The sequence below is a fragment of the Salminus brasiliensis genome, chromosome 4 (genome assembly GCF_030463535.1).
Source record: "Salminus brasiliensis chromosome 4, fSalBra1.hap2, whole genome shotgun sequence".
In the NCBI taxonomy this organism is placed as follows: Eukaryota; Metazoa; Chordata; class Actinopteri; order Characiformes; family Bryconidae; genus Salminus; species Salminus brasiliensis.
Genome location: NC_132881.1, coordinates 29602151 through 29620291, shown reverse-complemented (window position 1 = coordinate 29620291; position 18141 = coordinate 29602151). Strand labels below are relative to the sequence as shown.

Below are 18141 nucleotides of genomic sequence, written 5' to 3'. Positions count from 1 at the left end.
TAGTAGTAGTAGTAGTAGCTGTAGCAGTAGTAGTAGTAGTGGCTGTAACAGTAGTACTAGCTGTAGCAGTAGCAGTAGTAGTAGTAGTAGTAGTAGTAGCTGTAGCAGTAGTAGTAGTAGTAGCTGTAGCAGTAGCAGCAGTAGTAGTAGTAGTAGTAGTAGTAGCTGTAGCAGTAGTAGTAGTAGTGGCTGTAGCAGTAGTAGTAGCTGTAGCTGTAGCAGCAGCAGTAGTAGTTGTGGCTATAGCAGTAGTAGTAGCTGTAGCAGCAGCAGTAGTAGTAGTAGCTGTAGCAGTAGAAGTAGTAGTGGCTGTAGCAGTAGTAGTAGTAGCTGTACCAGTAGTAGCTGTAGCAGTAGTAGTAGTAGCTGTAGCTGTAGCAGCAGCAGTAGTAGTAGTAGCTGTACCAGTAGTAGCTACTGTAGCAGTAGTAGTAGTAGCTGTAGCAGTAGTGGCAGTAGCAGTAGTAGTAGTAGCTGTAGCAGTGGCAGTAGCAGTAGTAGCTGCTGTAGTAGTAGTAGTAGTAGCTGTAGCAGTAGTAGTAGTGGCAGTAGCAGTAGTAGCTGCTGTAGTAGTAGTAGTAGTAGCTGTAGCAGTGGCAGTAGCAGTAGTAGCTGCTGTAGTAGTAGTAGTAGTAGCTGTAGCAGTAGTAGTAGTGGCAGTAGCAGTAGTAGCTGCTGTAGTAGTAGTAGTAGTAGCTGTAGCAGTATTAGTAGTGGCAGTAGCAGTAGTAGCTGCTGTAGTAGTAGTAGTAGTAGTAGCTATAGCAGTAGTAGTAGTGGCAGTAGCAGTAGTAGCTGCTGTAGTAGTAGTAGTAGTAGTAGTAGCTGTAGCAGTAGTAGTAGTGGCAGTAGTAATAGTATTGTCATTGTTTTTGCTGTTGTTGCCTTAACTTTCACGACTCAACTCTATTTGCAGTTGACTTTAGCCACTGTATTGGTGAACCCATCTGTTGATTTGAAAATGTTAATAAGCCGTTTTATTATCAGCCTGTACCTTCCATTCCGCTGCCCTGCATGTCACCTCTTGCACATCGAGCTCATTGGAAATAGAAGTCTGGTCTGTCTGTATGCCTCAGCTCATCTGCGGGGGCTTCACTGCTGAGAGCCTGCGCATGTTCTTTCTCTTCTGGTTTGACAAATCCTTTTCAACGTACTCCTTCTGTTCTTCTGTGCAAGTTTTTGATCAATGTTTTTAATGCACACTCTTATTGCAACTACCAAACTACTAAACTACCAAACTTGGTAACTAGAAGCCTTTGTTTGATGGTGTTCTGAATGACATTCTGCAGTACACTGACAACGGCTTCATTAAGTAATTTACTAAATCACTAGCAGGCTGCATTTAACTATACAGGCACGTTACAGGCCTGTTGGACTACCTGTCTCTAGTGGCCTTGCTCATTTAACTATTTTTAAAACTATTCGTTAACTATTTGTTGTTAGATATATCCCTAATTCCAACCAGTGTATGGTAATTCCTCACAGAATGATTTAGATTAAACAAATACATGGCTTCATATAAAGGAATGTATATAACAAGACAGGTGAAATACCAATTAAGGCATGACAGGTTCTATAATATTCATTTTTTGTATGTAATGGTTATATGGCATGTAATGGTTCAGTGGCTGCTTTTGGCTCTTTAAAAACCTTTTAATTGGTATTTCTTTAGAATTTTGTAAATGTTGGGAGTGTGAACAACAATTTTAAGCTTTAAAGAATCTCCCATAATACTTTCAAATAACCATCATTATTTATGTCATTATATCAAGGGTCTTTAAAACCTTTCACACAAAAATAGGATGACTAAATCAAAATACCTACCAGACATAACATATTTCCATGTTCATGGTTGCAGCAAAAAGCCATAATTATCTCACGAACCCTTTCTGAACCTTAAAGAGTTTATATATTTTGTTATTTTTGCATATAGACATGTTAACAAGTTACAAGTACTCAATCTTAAAAAAGTAAATCAAACTTTTAATTCTGATCTGACCTGCTCAACGTTTCTTCTTTTACTATTAAAAAACTAATCATTTGACTCAGGACGGATGCACAGATTATATTGCCACCAATCCTCCAAAGAGATGTAATTTTTTCATTAATATTTATAGAAACTGTCAATAAATAATGAGATAGACAGCAAGTTTGGTTAAAATAAATAGACTCATTTCATTCCCATATTTTGTCATTATATTCTAAACGATGTTTCCGGTACGCTGCTTCATGGCTGCACTGGTAAGGTCATAAAGAAAGTGAGATAATTTTGCCTTTTCTCTTCCAGGGATCCTAGTGTTTGACCAGGTTGCCATATCTCAGGAGCGGCTGGTGCAGGCCCTGAGCTGCTGAGTCATTTATGTAGTTGGAGTTAGCCCTTATCTCCAGTCAGCCAGGAGGACTTTCGAGGGCAGTTGGTCTTGGTGTGAGAGAGGGAACATGGATGATGTTGGCTTGTTGGACCACCTGTTTCTAATGTCCAGTGTGAAATGACCGGAGTCTTAGTCTCTTCAACACAACTGTCAGAAACCAAACATATACAATGTTCGTCCTACCCCAAATGTAGCTGGTCAGTCAGAACATGTTTAGCGTCCATTTGCTTATATGGTTTCTGAAACTGAAACTCTGTGAAGAACATCATACAGTGTCAGAAACTTAAAAAAATTATAGAAACAAACCTCAGATGACCAAACATGTCTTGGCTGATGAACTATATTTGGGGCAATTAAGTACACCTGTTTTTTTCACCAAACTATCAATATATAAACTGGGATCTCTCTAAATGGCATATTTAGTGGTAATTGCAGTCTTTAACACTGCAGCATGCAAATAGTGGCTGTAGCCCTGCTCCAGAGGCCAGGCAGAGGGAAAACTACTGTGGAACATGACTCAGCAGACCGAGTTACGACTCCAATCAAGACTAGCAGAGCTGAACATGGGCTCCCAAACCAAAGAGATACCAGAAAATCCCAGTGACTCGGCATAAATTACCATGCCTCGTAGGCTAGAAGCGTGGGAGTATGTCAGGACATGTGATACATCATTAGACCATACAGTATGTATTCTGATCAGTATGTGTTGACACAGTGCCAATGATTTTTATCTTTCAGAAGCATTGTGACCCAAGCACAGTCACTGGTGGTGCATTTTGCCAGAGAATGTTGTCTTTTTCACGATTATTATTGTTTATCAAATGTCACCTGTTTTCCTTTCCATTAACTGTTAACAACAGATTAGAAATACCAAAAGTATTGGGACACGTACACATTACACCTACAGGGACTTTTATGACATCATATTCTAAATCCATAGGCATTCATATGGATTGGTCCTCCTTTGCTGCTCTAACAGCTTTCACTCTTCTGTGAAGGCTTTCTATAAGATGTTGGAGTGTGTCTGTAGGAAGTTTTGTCCATTCATTCAGAAGAGCATTTGTAAAGTCAGACACTGATGTTGGATGAAAGAGCATACAACCTCCATTCTAGTTCATCCCAAAGGTGTTGGATGGGGTTGAGGTCAGGGCTTTGTGTGGGTCAGTCAAGTTCTTCCACACCAAACTCACCCAACCATGCCTTTATGGCGCTTGCTTTGTGCAGTGGGGCACAGTCATGCTAAATGGGCCTTTCCCAAACTGTTTCCTCAAAATTGGAGGCATACAATTGTCCAGAACGTCCTGGAAGGATGAAGCATTAAGATTTCCCTTTTTTACTGGAACTGAGGGGCCTCCTCCACCAAACGTTACAGTAGACACAATGCAGTCAGGCAGATAACGTTCTTCTGGCATTTGCCAAACTCAGACTCGTCCATCAGACTGCCAGATAGAAAAGCGTGATTCGTCACTCCAGTGGCGGTGTGCTTTACATGACCCCATCTGACGCTTAGTATTGTACTTGGTAATGAAAGGCTTGCATGCAGATGCTGATTCATGAAAACCCATGCAATGAAGGTCCCAGCACCACAGTTTGTGTGCTGATGTTACTTCCAAAAGAAGGTTTGAAACATTATTGAGTCAGCAGAGCTTTGGGGAATTTTATGTTGCTGTGATTGTTTAAACACTTCCACGTTTCAATAATATCACTCACAATTTATCGTGGAATATCTCGGAGGGGAAAATTTTCTGACTTGCTGCAATGGTGGCATCATATTAAAGCACTGCACTTGATTTCAGTAAGCTCTTTAAAATTAGCCATTCTTTCACTAATGTTTGTAAAGGCAGACTGCATGGCTAGGTTCTTGATTTTATACACTGGTGGCAATGAGACTCAACTAAAAATACCCAACACATGTACTCAAAAATACTTTAAAGATGATGGAACTAAACTCATTTCCAATATCCAGATGATGAATTGTTTTGAATCAGTTGACTGTCAGATTCTTTTTTGTCTTTTTTTTGTTCTTGTTTTTGTTGTTCTTGTTATTCTGTTGCAACAATAGCCCTGGGTCACTACAGGGCAGGCATTATAACAGTTTGGAAATCACCAAACTGCACTGGTGTTTTAGCTACAACCTCAGTGTATATTATAAATGTCTATATGTGTAAATTTCTCATAGGCGGAAAAAATGTTTCATTTTTCCAGCCACTATCTATAAACAATATAGTCACTGTCAGGACAAAATTCCTTTTTTTTCATTAATATATAATATTTACAGCGGCTCCGTTTAACAATGGAAAAATTGCCCAACAGCAATGCGCAATATTTGCTATGTATACTACAGTGCATATCTCATACACACACACATTACACTTTATATTATATAAACTTGGTTAATCGAACATGGAGAATTTGACTAAAAAAAACAAAATGAACATGAGCTTCATCACCGAATGATGTAGTAATTAAAACCCATTAGCTGAATCAAATTATGATCAAGTAGATTAAACTGATAGACAAGAGCCGCTCTTTGTTATTTCATGGATCTTTAAACACCCCTTTAGCCCATTCTAGGAGCTTAAATAACATGAAATCATTAATTGATTTAAATCCGTAAATAAGTTTGACTTGTTTGAGATTAATAATCACGTTCATAGTCAAATTAATTTAAATTCTTAATCCTGGGTTGAAGAATCTTACTTTCTTCGGGAATGCATTATGCAGCAAGATGTCAGGCTAAATTAAATTCCCCTGTGCTCACTAAAGTGTCAATTTCCTTATGGTAATCATCTGCTGGAATGGATGTGTCACTAGAAGGAGTCAGGCATGCTTGACATTTACCCTCTTTATGGAGAAATGACGAGAAAAAAAAGTGGTGAGGAGGGAGAGAAATTAATCTTTCGCCCGAGCGAGTACGGAAAAGAGCCTAAAGGACTGCTGGTGAATCAGCCATTATGTTTGTGACCCCAACATGAAAATTGAGCCAATAATAGGATATAAAGCAAGAGGAAGACGAGACAAGGAAGAGGTTTAGGATTATGGCGGGAGAAAAACACACACACAGATTGTGGGGAATTATTGTTTTGATGTATGTGATGCTATACAGTTGGAGATCAGTGCCAACAAATCAATAAAGAAGTGCTTTAATTTAAGAAGTGAAGCCTTGACATGACAATATATCATAATATTATATACTGTGTATTATAACACAGCAAATTGACTTTGTTTCTTGGGATTAACACTGGCACATGTTCTGCTGAGAGACAGTGAGCATGATAACAGAATTGACACCGCCATGCTTAAAGTACTATTTGATGGTATCACCACGAGGTAATCACAGCCACAAATATGAGGTGATCATGTGTGAAGTCATGTGGAATGCAGTGGGCCTTAAATGCTGGAATTTCCTTCTTTTCCTGCTGTGAGTTGATAAAACTTGCACACTGTGTGAATGTATCTTTATGCACTGGTGCACACTGTAGCACATCTGCTGGGTCTTATCTGTTCAGTTTGATCTTTTTAAGGCCTTTGCTTGGGGTAAAGGAGCTGAGCAAAGAAAGTGAGCCTCTCACAAAGTCAGGGCAGTAGAAACATCCATAGGCCCAGGGTGGACGTTACGTTATCTGCTAACCACATCTCTGTCTCTGGAAATGTTGCGGACAGGGCCAATCCCGCCACGCCGATGCTGTCCAACTAACAGACAGAATCAGCCCAGTGCTAAACTGTGCTAACCTCATTAATAGCATCTGACATTGTGAAATTAATAGAACTAACCTTCCTGGGGTCTTTTTTCCCACACCTATAAATTCAGTACATATCTGTAATAACTATGTTCAGTCTAGACAATGATGAAGTCACTCATTTGGTTTAGCCTGTTTATTTTTGTATTGTCATGAATAAAAAGCTGTATGAAATCATTAGTCTCACATTTACAAGTCACAAGTGACCTCCGATAACCAAGAACTGTGATACACCGCAAGTAGCCGTGCCAAACGTGTACCTTAATCTTTCTCCTTTAGACGAAAGTGAGCTTAGGCATGCTAGCTGAGCTAAATCCTGGGGTGCTTTTTCAGCGCAGAAACAAAGGTTACGGGGGGGAACAGGAAACCAGCACGTTCCTATTTCCTGTCAACAGGTGAAGCTACATTGCCATTCTCTCTTTTATTCTCCAAACCACAGTTCTTAGGGTGCAGAAGTAGAGCATTTCAGAAACATGAGCTTTTCGAGAACCGCCAGGCTTTTCTTTTTTAGATTTCCGACTGCCACATGAATTCCTGGGGCGAAATCTTTCTGCTTGTTTAACGCAAGGTCGTAAGACGCGGTTTCGAGACCATGGCTGTAACGTTTTCTTATTGTGAGAGGCATGTGGAGACCCACTACAGCAGGCAAAATAGGTAAAAAGAAAAAAGGATCTGAGAGAAAATAATATGCAGACATTACACTTTGATGCACACGCGCACACACTCACCACACACATATGCAAAGTGTAATACAATGACATATCTTCCACATTCACCAGACGTCTCATCTGAATCAAGGGAAATTATGCAAATGAAGCATCTCATTATCCTGAACTCACAGAAAATCAGTCATTGACATCACATCATTACAGATCTATTCTCAAATACAGATTGGATTTCTTGAAAAAGGGAAGGTCTTTTCCCACCCGTTTTTACCACTTTATCCCTCTGTTTAACATTTATAGTTCTTTTTTATTCTGCTCAGTGGCCTTGAGAGACGTTAGATGGGAACTGTAGGAGCTTTGGGGTGGAGAAAAGGATTGCCTAGTGGGATGGTGGTGACCATTCTGGACAGAGGGGCTCTGTGACCGTAGGCTGAGGGGGGCAAACTGCTCCTGCAAAAAGCATACATTAGCCTTAATTAGCCATCGGAATACTGGAACTGAACTTCTATGACTCAACAACTGATCAGATAATCAGGTGTATAACCAACTGCATAAAGCCAGTCAAGTTCTACAAGATTGTATTTAGAGGTAAAAATAGAGAATTCGTTCTACCCGCTACTAAAAAAGTTGTAACAGTAATTCTTGGTGTGAACACAGAGGGGGAGGAGAGAGTTAGAGGAAGTTCTTAAGGTGCTGGCTGGTCCTTCACTGTGCTATAAGGAAAAGCTGGGAGGCCTGCTTTATCAGCAGAGGAAACAGATTTCAGAGGGCCAGTGGCTCCAGGAGAATGGATCTGGGTCGAGCGAAAAACCACGATTACCACCAGCAGCTCATACAGTTCAACTTTGGATAGGACCATCTGGAGAAGGCTGCTCCAAAAGCCGGTAAACCAGCTCTTCTGAGACCCGGCTAGGAAACACGTTTTCAAAAAAAACCACCCAGTCCCTGGGTGAGGAGTTTGGTTTTCCTCCAGTGCCTCTCTCAGACACCTCCTCCTCCCCCTTCCTCTCTGCTCGAGCTGCAGATGCCCCATTCCTACTCATTCTGAAAGCTGAGGACGTTTTACCGTTGCCTGTGAGAGTGAGAAGGTGGTAGGATGTTTCTGAGCTCATCTGCATCACATGGGAGGCCATGAACTCCCATAGAAAAAAACACTTCACAATATTCTAAACAAATTTGTGCCAAAAGAAAACCTAAAAAGTAAATGTTCAAACTTTTTTTCAGTTCCTTCATTTTAATCATTAACAAACTCCTTTTCCCTCTGTCTTCACCTTTCCATCCCACACAGTTCAGCCAGCTTTCTGGATTAATGACCTCACTAGCCCTTGTATTTAAATCATGTTTGGGTGCTTTAAATCTACAGAGTGACATCTCCGACATTCATTAGGGACAAGCTAGCCACAAGCTGCAGAACGTTGAAGAGTTGTAAATCTAGGCCAGGCGCAGAGCTGTGTTTCTAACAGAACAAGGAACATGAGGGAGGTGCATACACACACACACACACACACACACACACACACATTCACACACACAAAGGCTTACGATGTTGACAGTGGCAGTTCTGACATTGTTTATCATCCTACATGCATTTCCCTGGGTAAAAAAATGTTTTGATGTAGGTTAGATAACAGAGAGACATCACACAGCAGAGAATAAGAGGGATAGAGTCCGCAAGTGTGTGTGTTTACACTTTTTTATGGACTCTCTGTGCAAATTACAAATGGAAATACTGCTGAGCAGCAAAAAAGCAAACTTTTGAGTTTAGCTTTTCATGTTAAAAATGATTTACATAATCTTGGAAAAGACTATGCTATCACATAAGTATAGCTTTATCGATAACACAAACTTTCCATCTCTAATTTCTCATATGTTACAACTTGTGTACCTTTCCTGACTTCCCAATTATCTACAGATAAGGGCATTTGAATTGTTATGCTAAAGTAATCCTCTGTCTATTAGAGCTGTCCGAGCACTTTCTGTTTAGAAAGTCTCAGTCCAACTTTACCCACCATGCAGTTATTTTTTGTTGCAGTCTTATGACCTGACATTTAGCACAACATTTTGTATCCAGTGCATGTTTTTAAGGCATTAACAAACATTTAAGGCATCAACTAGTAGGTTCTTTGTCATATAGACGAATAATATTTGTCTTTTTTTTTTATCCTTTTTTAAAGAAAATATCTGTTTCAGGTAGGAGAAAGTGAGAAAAGGAAGGAGAGAACGCAGTGATTGTTGTTACATTTTGTGATCATAACTGAAACTCTTCAGGAAATCGTTTTTTAGACAGAATCTGTATAGTGCCTCTCGTTTCTGGTCACAGGGAAAGCTTCTGAATACAATACATTGCTGCCATCTGCTGAACTACATGAGTCTACACACACACTCTCATAAAATCAGGATAAACTCCTGTGAGAAAATAAGTGCATATGTTTCTGAACATAAGTCCAAGGTAAAATCTGGCTCCTTTGAAACTAACCAGTGGCAAGTTGCCCAAAAGCTTTGCAACGTATATAATATACATTCAAATATAATGTTTAACCCAACCTACTTGTTAATAACATAGTTTTGTTTTTATTTTAAGAAATTATATTTGCTTACACAGTAAGGATTGCTGTTTGAAAACTATATGCAAAGCAATGCAAACTGGCTGATTACAGTTGCAAACTGGCAAACTGGCATCGTTACAACGATGGGGACAAAAGCCAGGAATTGTCTATATAGCTTATGTAGGCAATAATATATCCTATATAATAAATAAATATAATCACTCTAAAGCAAACGTTTGGGCACTGCTGGTCAAATTACATGTACATTTGTGTTCACATCTACACAGATTACGCTTTTGCAGTTCTAAAGCATAAATACATAATTATGTTCATTTGCTCATTTATTTGCTTATTGCCATTCCAGACATATTGTACACTGTTAAAAATATCAAATCCTTAAGGAGCTTTTTCAGGTTCCTTAGTTTGAAGCTGTGGAGGAACCTCTTAAGGTGCTTTAAGGAGCCTTCAATGAACCTCTTTCTTCTAAAAACCTTTTCTTAAAGGTTCCTCAAAGCACCTTAAGAGATTCATCAACAGTTTCAAATAGAAGGACCCCCAAATGTTCCTCAAGGATCTTATACTTTTAACAGTGTACATGAAAGGGAACGATTTTAAAAGCACACAATAGCACTATTAGACATACTATATTTAATAAGTTAATACTGTAGATATGGACTAATGAGATCTAAGGGATGAACAAGGTAAGGCACACTTCTTTGTTATATGTACATAAGCACTGACCAGAAGTGACCGATCTACATGAATACAGAAAACACCAGTAGCCTGTTTTGTCAAACACTTTTTTGTATTACTTTTTGGTTTGTTTATAATTAAGATGTTATGTCTAGTTACAGCATTAGTTTATACATAGACAAAGTATTTTAACAATTCCTCACAGAGGGATCTTTTAATTGATTAAGGAAATAAAAGATCTGTGTTGTTTGGCATCAGATCAGTAATCATTATCAACCAATACCCTGAGTTCAGCTGTTGATATTGGAAGAGAAAAGGAGCCTGTGAAGCTCAAGGAAGTCATATGTGTCTTACCCAGGAAATGGATGAGTCAGTAGTGATGAGGGCAGTGTGGTGGCTGAGGTGTGTGGTCTGGCATGCAGAGCTTTACCAGCGTAACCAGGTATGGTGGGGCGACTTGGAAAACAGAAATATTACAGTGTCATATTTGATGCACACAAAACAATAAACAACAAGTGAAAATTAATCTGTAGCCTTCACATCACTGTAGTATTGGGTGCACAGTGGGTTAATATAGCTTGTTAAGCATTGCATCATATTGTACTATATCTGCTTACATTCCTAAGATGCACCTACTGGGCTGTGGGAGTGTAGGGGGGCAAGGTGGTGCGCAGCACTGTCAGAGGTTTGAAATCTTGCTCTGGGCTGTCCACATTGTCCATGTTCTCAGAGCCCACCACACCACTATGTAGGAGAGGAAGCACATACAGTCATAAAACTGCAGCTCATATTCACTAATTCGGTTATATCATCTAGCAGAGAATCTCAGTACTGACAATAAAGAATATATCAGCTATGTCTCAATGTGTAACATGTTGTCTGCAGAAAGAGAATTTCAGTCACAACACAATGGTTGTCGGTTTTTAAATAACAGGGCAACGCAAGCCGATGTAATGACAAGCTTTCTTAAACAATTTCATTCACGATAGTACACTGCAGCACGCCAAGAAATAGGTTGGGTGCTGATATCAATAGCCAAGAGCCAGAAAGCACAGTGGGTGGCAGGAGCATAATTACAGGAATGCTGAATTGGTTCTGGCTTGGTCACTTGGTCTCACCAATCTGCTCTTTTTTATAATCATATTGATGAAAAGATCAGAATTTGATGCAAGAGTCATGAGACCATCCATCCAGCCAGTGTTGTATGAGAGGCACAGGCCGTGGTGGAAGTGTGATAGCAGGGGGAGTGTTATCCAGGAAATTAGGCCTTCTGAATGGCACAGTGTATCTTGACCAATGTCATACCTTCACAGCAACTGTTTATCCATTCCTAAAAAGATGCTTGTAGCATGTTAATGCACCAGGCCAAAGGGCATGTCTGAATGGTTTTATGAACACAACACACTCAACATCACAGTTTTATTGCTCTGTTGGTCTGCACAGTTCCAGGATCTTAAGCAAAACAAGAATCTTTGGAATTGAGGTAAAACAGAGCTGTTTGTAGCAAGACTGTGGAGACACTCAATTTGCAGCAACTGTTCAGCGCAATCGTTTCCACATGGTAACATTTCCACACTTCCAACATTCCTGCACAACACATCCAGCACAGTGTAGAAAATGAGATCATACTGGTCTGAAAGTCAAGGTAGGTGTGACATGCTACTTTATAATGGTGTCCTTTATAAACAGGCAGCTCAGTGAAATTGTCTCTAAATTGATAAATAAGCTTATGAGGTAACAATTACACAGGCTGTGTGCAGCAAGGCAGTTCAGTATACACTGAGACACACCCCAGTGTACTAGTGTCCGAGTGTACTTCTCAAAGTGTCCTATCAAATGTTTGTAAATGCTTACCAGTATAAAGGAATTTGACCCGATTTGGGACATGGGCTGACGCTGTTTAAAAATAATAAACAGGGAAAAAACACAGATACGGTAAAAGAGATAAAGTTTCCTTCAGTTCCAAATTTACTAGAAAACACTATTATTTCCTGCCTTACACTGTGAAACTACTCTACCTGCTTCCTACCTTTTCCAAAAAAAAACTAAACAGTGTTACAATGATACATATCAGTGGAATCAGATTTCTATGGGTAAAAGTTACATTTAGTGACAATGATTTTACCTTAAGCACAAACACACTTGCTGGGCAAGGCAAATTGCTGTGCAGCTTTATAGGTCAAAAGCTCTTTGGAAAACAACAAGCCTCTATTTTAAAACAGTGAAAAGGCACATTTTCCATCCACATAAATAAGTAGCTCTGCCATATGATATCAATGTAAATATGACCAGGGACCTGAACTAACAAAGTAATGAGGTCCATTTTCATTTCAGGTGAACCTAGCAAAGTTAGCAGTAGCATTAGGATTTCTCAACTAAGAGCTATACTATAAATGTACAAACCCCTAAGTTCACCTAAGTATAGGCTGCTCTCAGCAAGTCAATTAGGAGAGAGAAAGTGAGATTTTCATTTATCGCAGGAGGTCATGTTGTCAAGACATCGGTTCACATTTTGATGGAGACGACTGTCGAGCAAGTTCCCCTTTTTATAAGTTAAAAGATTGCAGGTAATAGAAAGTAGAAGGCCATATCAGTGGTATTACCTATATAAAAGGGGTTAAAAGTTTTTACAAAGCACTTACAAACTAATAGGTTTCCTCGCATTATATGTGGCTCGAAGTTGCTGCTTATTCCAATGAGGTCCAATAGCCTTGGAGGAAAACATTAAGCATTAACCTCTGAGCATTAAGCAAGCAGAACAGTGCCTTACATTTCTATTAACAATTCCGCATTTTATTAAATGCATGAGTTCACAGCTATACAGAAGACTAACCTGCCATAGTTCAGGCCTGCTATTATATCTCTTCAGAGTGAAGTGCTGATTAATAGGGTCAGCCATTTTCTCCAGAGTGGTCAACGGTACTCTGAAACGAGGGGGTAACTTAGAGTCCCAGTCTACATCCTCATAGCCTCTGCAAAGAACAATGATGTAATCAAATTACATATCACAGTAATGCAAACATGCCTCAGAAACTGGTCTTAGCTTAGTGCAAAAGGTTTTGTTTGCTTTTTTATCAAAACATCTACAATGTGTTAATTACTTGACTTCAATGCTGATGATGGCTGTATAGTAGGCTACAAAATGCATAAACTAATTATAGAATGAAACAGGGTAGTGGAAGCAGAGATCGCTCTGGTAGACATCAGATAGATGTGACTTGACCTTTGAGCTACTGAGGTGTAGATGTACCGCCGAGCTGCCTTGTCCACAAAGTGAGAGAGAACAGAGGAATGTACGTCCTACATTGGTAAAACAGGATGAGAAAAGACACAAGGTAAGGTCAAAGATGTCAGTGCTGAAAAGATCACAGCAAATCTGAGAAGTCATTGGATAAATATCAAAGGCACAAAACCTCCCAAATGAAAACATTCCAGCAGAGAGAAATGTCGGCACTGCAATTACTAGAATATGTGAGGTATGAGATTGGCCTATTACTGATTAATAACCTATTAAGACACAATGTCATATTTACTTAATTACACAACGAGTCATTGGTATAGATCTAATCATCAGTATAACTAGTCTACCACAAATGCTTTTCAGTATCTACAGTATGTACAAAAAATTATTTCTGTGACTTAGGATGTTTTACATACCTTCTCTAGACATTTGGCAGACCAGGGATTTTGGGGGAAATCTACTTCAATTTCCTCCTTAGCTGTCTGGCCTTGTCACAGCACAACAACGCATACATGAAAAGAAGGCCTATCATGAGTTTAAGGACACCACAATGAAAATTCTTTACTGTAACTGACTGCTGTAATTTTACAGTGAATAATTCTAACATACTGTTTTCATACATTATGGTGTGTTATTTTTTATCTATGGGGATGCACCGTTCATATTTTTTTGTACAGCCAAATTGTTGATTTTTTATTTAAACTCATGAAACACGTTTGCACACTTCTATTTTTTTTCTTGCTCGCCAAAGTCACAATATAAATAATACTGTTATCTCCTTAATAAGCCGAAGAAGAATCTTGAACATTTTAATGAAAAATCAGTGGGAAATGTAAATAATAAATTGGCCAACAGTTGATTGCTTGTTTGGAGCAAAATCAGAATTTAATTGTTTATCCCAAGAAACTCTTAGACATCTAAACAAAAGTAAATTACTGAATTAAGATCAATATTTGCACACCATCGACACTAAATATGCAAAATTGTAAAACAAATCATATTTAACATGTGTGTGAAGCAAGACTTCCATAACCATATGCCACATCTAGCATATTATATCTAAGTGAATTAAGAAGCAGAATAGTCATACTAGCCCCAATATGGGCTACAGATACCTGGAAGGCTCGCTAAATGTGACCTAGTTCTTGAGTTCCAGCGCTGGTCCTCGGACAGGTCATCTATAACAGCTGAAGGTCTGCCTGTCGGAGTTTGGGGTCTGTCTCTAGCTCCAAATGGGACTCTCAGGTCAGACGGAGTATAAACTCGGTCTATAAACCTACTCGTTACCTGCAGTTTGAGATCAGCTCGAGCCCCTGCGCTTAGCAGGCCCGTGCAGGGCTCCGTTAGCGGGACGAGGTCTCGGAGAGGCGCCAAGGGGGAGCTGTCGGCGAGATGGTGGGCTTGAGGATTGAACTTGATGAAAGCAGGATCGTCTGTTTCAGCCAGGCTCTTAAAATCAGACCGACCCCTTTCATAGGGCAGGTTCATGTGTCTGCACAGCCATTTGCTTGTTTCCGTGCTAGTCTCACACGGTCGCGTAAGGAGTCTCACGCTGGGGGGTCTGGAGGGGTCCTGCCTCATCAGAATAGGTTTGGAGGAACTCACGGATGGAGTGGAGATATACTGGGGACTGTGATGTTGGTAGTTTTCCTCTCAGGACTGTCTTCCCAGACTGCTCAACTCCTACTTCTGGGATTCGGTCGCGTTCTAACCTGTTCTCAGCGTCACTTGTTGCCTAGCGACCACTAACTGTTGGACTCGAATGTCTTTTGTGACGCCACAGGAGTGGAATTACTGGGAGTTTTATTTTTACCCCCCCCCCCCACCCCCCCCGTTCTGAGACACGATTGGATAAAAGGTTCGTTTGACGTCTTGTGATTATGAACTACCAGCCAACCATGTTACAGGAGATGGGAGCTGTCAGAATAGGGGTGGGGGAACATATCACTGACGAAGTCCGTCATCAAGAGAGCCTGGAAACAGACGCCACGGTCTGGATTTGAAAGAAATGATAGCATTAAAAACCCAAACCCATGGAAACTGCCAGTTGCCCACTATACTCACTAGGTGGAGCTCTTGAGTTAAGAATATGCAAGAGGGCTGGCAATGAACACAGGATTTAATAGATTATTTTAAAAAATCAGTGATAATCCAAGCCAGTGTTGTCAGTTTTTTATTTATTTATTTATAATGGAACCCTGACTGAAATTACTGCATGGGAATATTAGGAGATGCTTGAACACCCATTTGAATTTAGCTGTAAATCAAAAAGGGAAACCTCTGTGATTAGATCCATGATTATTGACTTGATATTTTACAGAAGCATCTGGACAAGTGGCATGTGTCATATACAGATATTTGACACGAAGCAACTGTTTAAAAGCGCTGCAGTGTCTTCTGAAAAAAGCACGTCGTGAGCAACTGCTTGGGCCCAATAATTATTAGTGACTAATCTGGATTTTGTGATGCTCCTCTGCCGACTGCAAAAGGCTGTTTCTTTGTGCTCGGTGAAGCCAACAGCACGTCATCCATTCTGCTTCAATGGGCAGAGATTGTGATTCCGCGATTTAATGAAATAGTGAAAACTCAGTGGAAATGTCTCAGTTCATTCAGGAAAAAATTAGTGTGTGTTATTAAAGAGTGAATATTAGCCGCCTTGGTAAAACTGCTCCTCGTACATCTGGGCAAAGCAGAGTGGCGCTGACGATGATGAGTGTTGATAGCTGATAGTAAACCCAGGCTATCTTTAACATAAATACTCAGCAAACAGGAACGGAGTTGTCTGCTCTCAGAATGCTGGTTTAAAAATAACCCAATTAGCGTTATTTGACAAGGGAGTGGGGCATGTACAACAACCCCTCAAGTTAATTATGTTGAAAATCTGTACTTTCATTTCAACAGAGTGGAGAAAACAAAAACAATAGCACAGCTCCTCTCTCTGTGGGTGCCCACACCCAGGCTTTTACTTGAATAATTTACACTCTTCTGCAGGCCTCATTCTGCTCCTGCACTGTGTTTAAAGCTGTGTACAGTGACTCAGATTGACCCACCCCAGTGTTAGTTACTGCACAAAACAAACCATACGCATTGTTTGAATCCTAAACTAAAATTCTAAGGTTTACCTAAAAAAACAAACAAACAAAAAAAAAAACTAAAATCATATCGCCTTTAGATTTTTTAAGCATTACGTTTGTGCCTTCAAAGGAAGACATGGAACAAAAATGACCTCTCATTAGCGTTTAAAGGGCAGAAACTGCCTCCAGTCTGGGTTCAAAATAGTTTTGTACCACCTCAAGCCTAGAAACAGTCCAACATCACAAATATGTTTTCATATTTCTCTATACGTTCATCATATTTCTCTCTGCAAACCACTGCAATAGTGCTGCAGAAATGCGAAAAAAAATTCATTCATAGCTCCAGGCCCATATTTAGTAGGATGCCAAAATATACATGTTGGTACGTATATTTTAGAACGTTCCAGAGTTTAGCGTAACCTTGTGGGCACATCATTGTTTCCCTATTTTCTTAAAACATTCTTAAAATGGTTTATCTTGAATTTCCATATGCAGCATTGAGAGGAAGAGACATTACATTTACAAGCAGTCTGTGGTGTAGGGAAATGGGACGAAAGGGATTACTCCCCGGCCACAACTTCTTGTTACAGTAAGCTTGAAGACTGCAGCTGTGCTCAGGACCATCCAGTAGATATCAATCCTCAAATCCATGGAGCTAGCCATAAGAATGCATTTATTATGAGCATGTGGCTTTGGTTGGGGAGAAGAATGCCCAGATGTTGCCTTATACACACATTATTTTGCCCCAAAATTGATTATTTTAAGTTGGGCACATGGGGAAAAAATGATCTCTCTTTTATTGGCTCTGCTTTTATTGGCTGGTTTACGGCACTATATTGGCAGCTCACAGGAGTCGTATAGTATCACCTAGCCTACCATGTCAGTCCATTGTTCTGAGAACAGTAGATTTACCGGTGTGATTAGTAATTTTTTTGTCTGTATGCTTTTTTAATGCTGCATTCAAGAGCTCATCACAAGGACGTATATGCCAGGTGGTTGACTAGTGAATACAACCTCACTCTGTTAGGGTTCTTGTCAGAAGATCAGTCACCCACTGAGCATGAAACTCCAATGGATACTGCTACCAACACTGTATAAAGAATTCATATTAGTCAGCTAAGCTTTTTACTGAATGTAAAAAAAAATGTAGATTGGTGTGGCGCAACAGATAACACCACTACCTGCCAGTGAGCTACCACATCATGTGGGAGACTGGGGTTTGATTCCCGGTCTGGGTGACTATGGGCAAGACTCCTAACACTACATTGGCCCACCTCTGTAATACTAGTAACCTTGTAAGTCGCTCTGGGTAAGAGCATCTGCTAAACGCCAAGAATGAATAATACTGATAGAATCCACAGGGAAGTTTATAAAAAAAAAAGCTAAAAGGTTACAGTATTCGGCACATCACATAAACTTATGTAGCATTGAGAATACTTGAGTTTCCCACTGTTACATTCCAGTTCATTGGCTGTTTGAATGCAATTTACAAGTGGTACAAGTGGTTCTGATCAGATCCACACCCTCTCCACAGCCTTGAGTCATGTTTTCACACTGGAAGGATGACAAGAGTGAATGTTTTCAGTTCTGAAGCAAGAGTTCAGCTTGATTTTCTCCTCTCTCTCAAAGATGACAGCTTTTAATGCTGTTTGTCTAATGCTAAACATCCACCAGAATACCTTAAAATACCTTAAAAAGTATTTTGACCATCTGACCATCTCTCACATCTATGCAAAGAGTTTTCAGTCACAGAGAATTTTGCAGGTTCACCATTTATAAGACTGCAACTAGATTCCTTTTGAGACTATTT

General features: G+C 39.8%; 1 protein-coding gene across 2 annotated transcripts; it reads right to left on the bottom strand.

The window, feature by feature from the left end:
- Positions 1-5617: 5617 nt before the first annotated feature.
- Positions 5618-15017, bottom strand: LOC140554092 (protein SPMIP7). Of its 2 annotated transcripts, XM_072676904.1 has the most exons (9): positions 14373-15017; positions 13674-13744; positions 13240-13316; positions 12850-12988; positions 12659-12726; positions 11871-11912; positions 10653-10760; positions 10371-10472; positions 5618-7227 (listed from the first exon to the last, which is right to left on the bottom strand). In XM_072676904.1, exons 1-9 carry the CDS (start codon positions 14836-14838, stop codon positions 7113-7115), a joined length of 1188 nt encoding a protein of 395 aa, XP_072533005.1. In that variant the 5' UTR covers positions 14839-15017; the 3' UTR covers positions 5618-7112. The 2 variants fall into 2 exon arrangements, with proteins under 2 accessions (XP_072533005.1, XP_072533006.1); XM_072676905.1 differs by lacking the exon at positions 5618-7227 and having other exon boundaries at positions 10394-10472; positions 10634-10760.
- Between the last annotated feature and the right edge of the window lie 3124 nt (positions 15018-18141).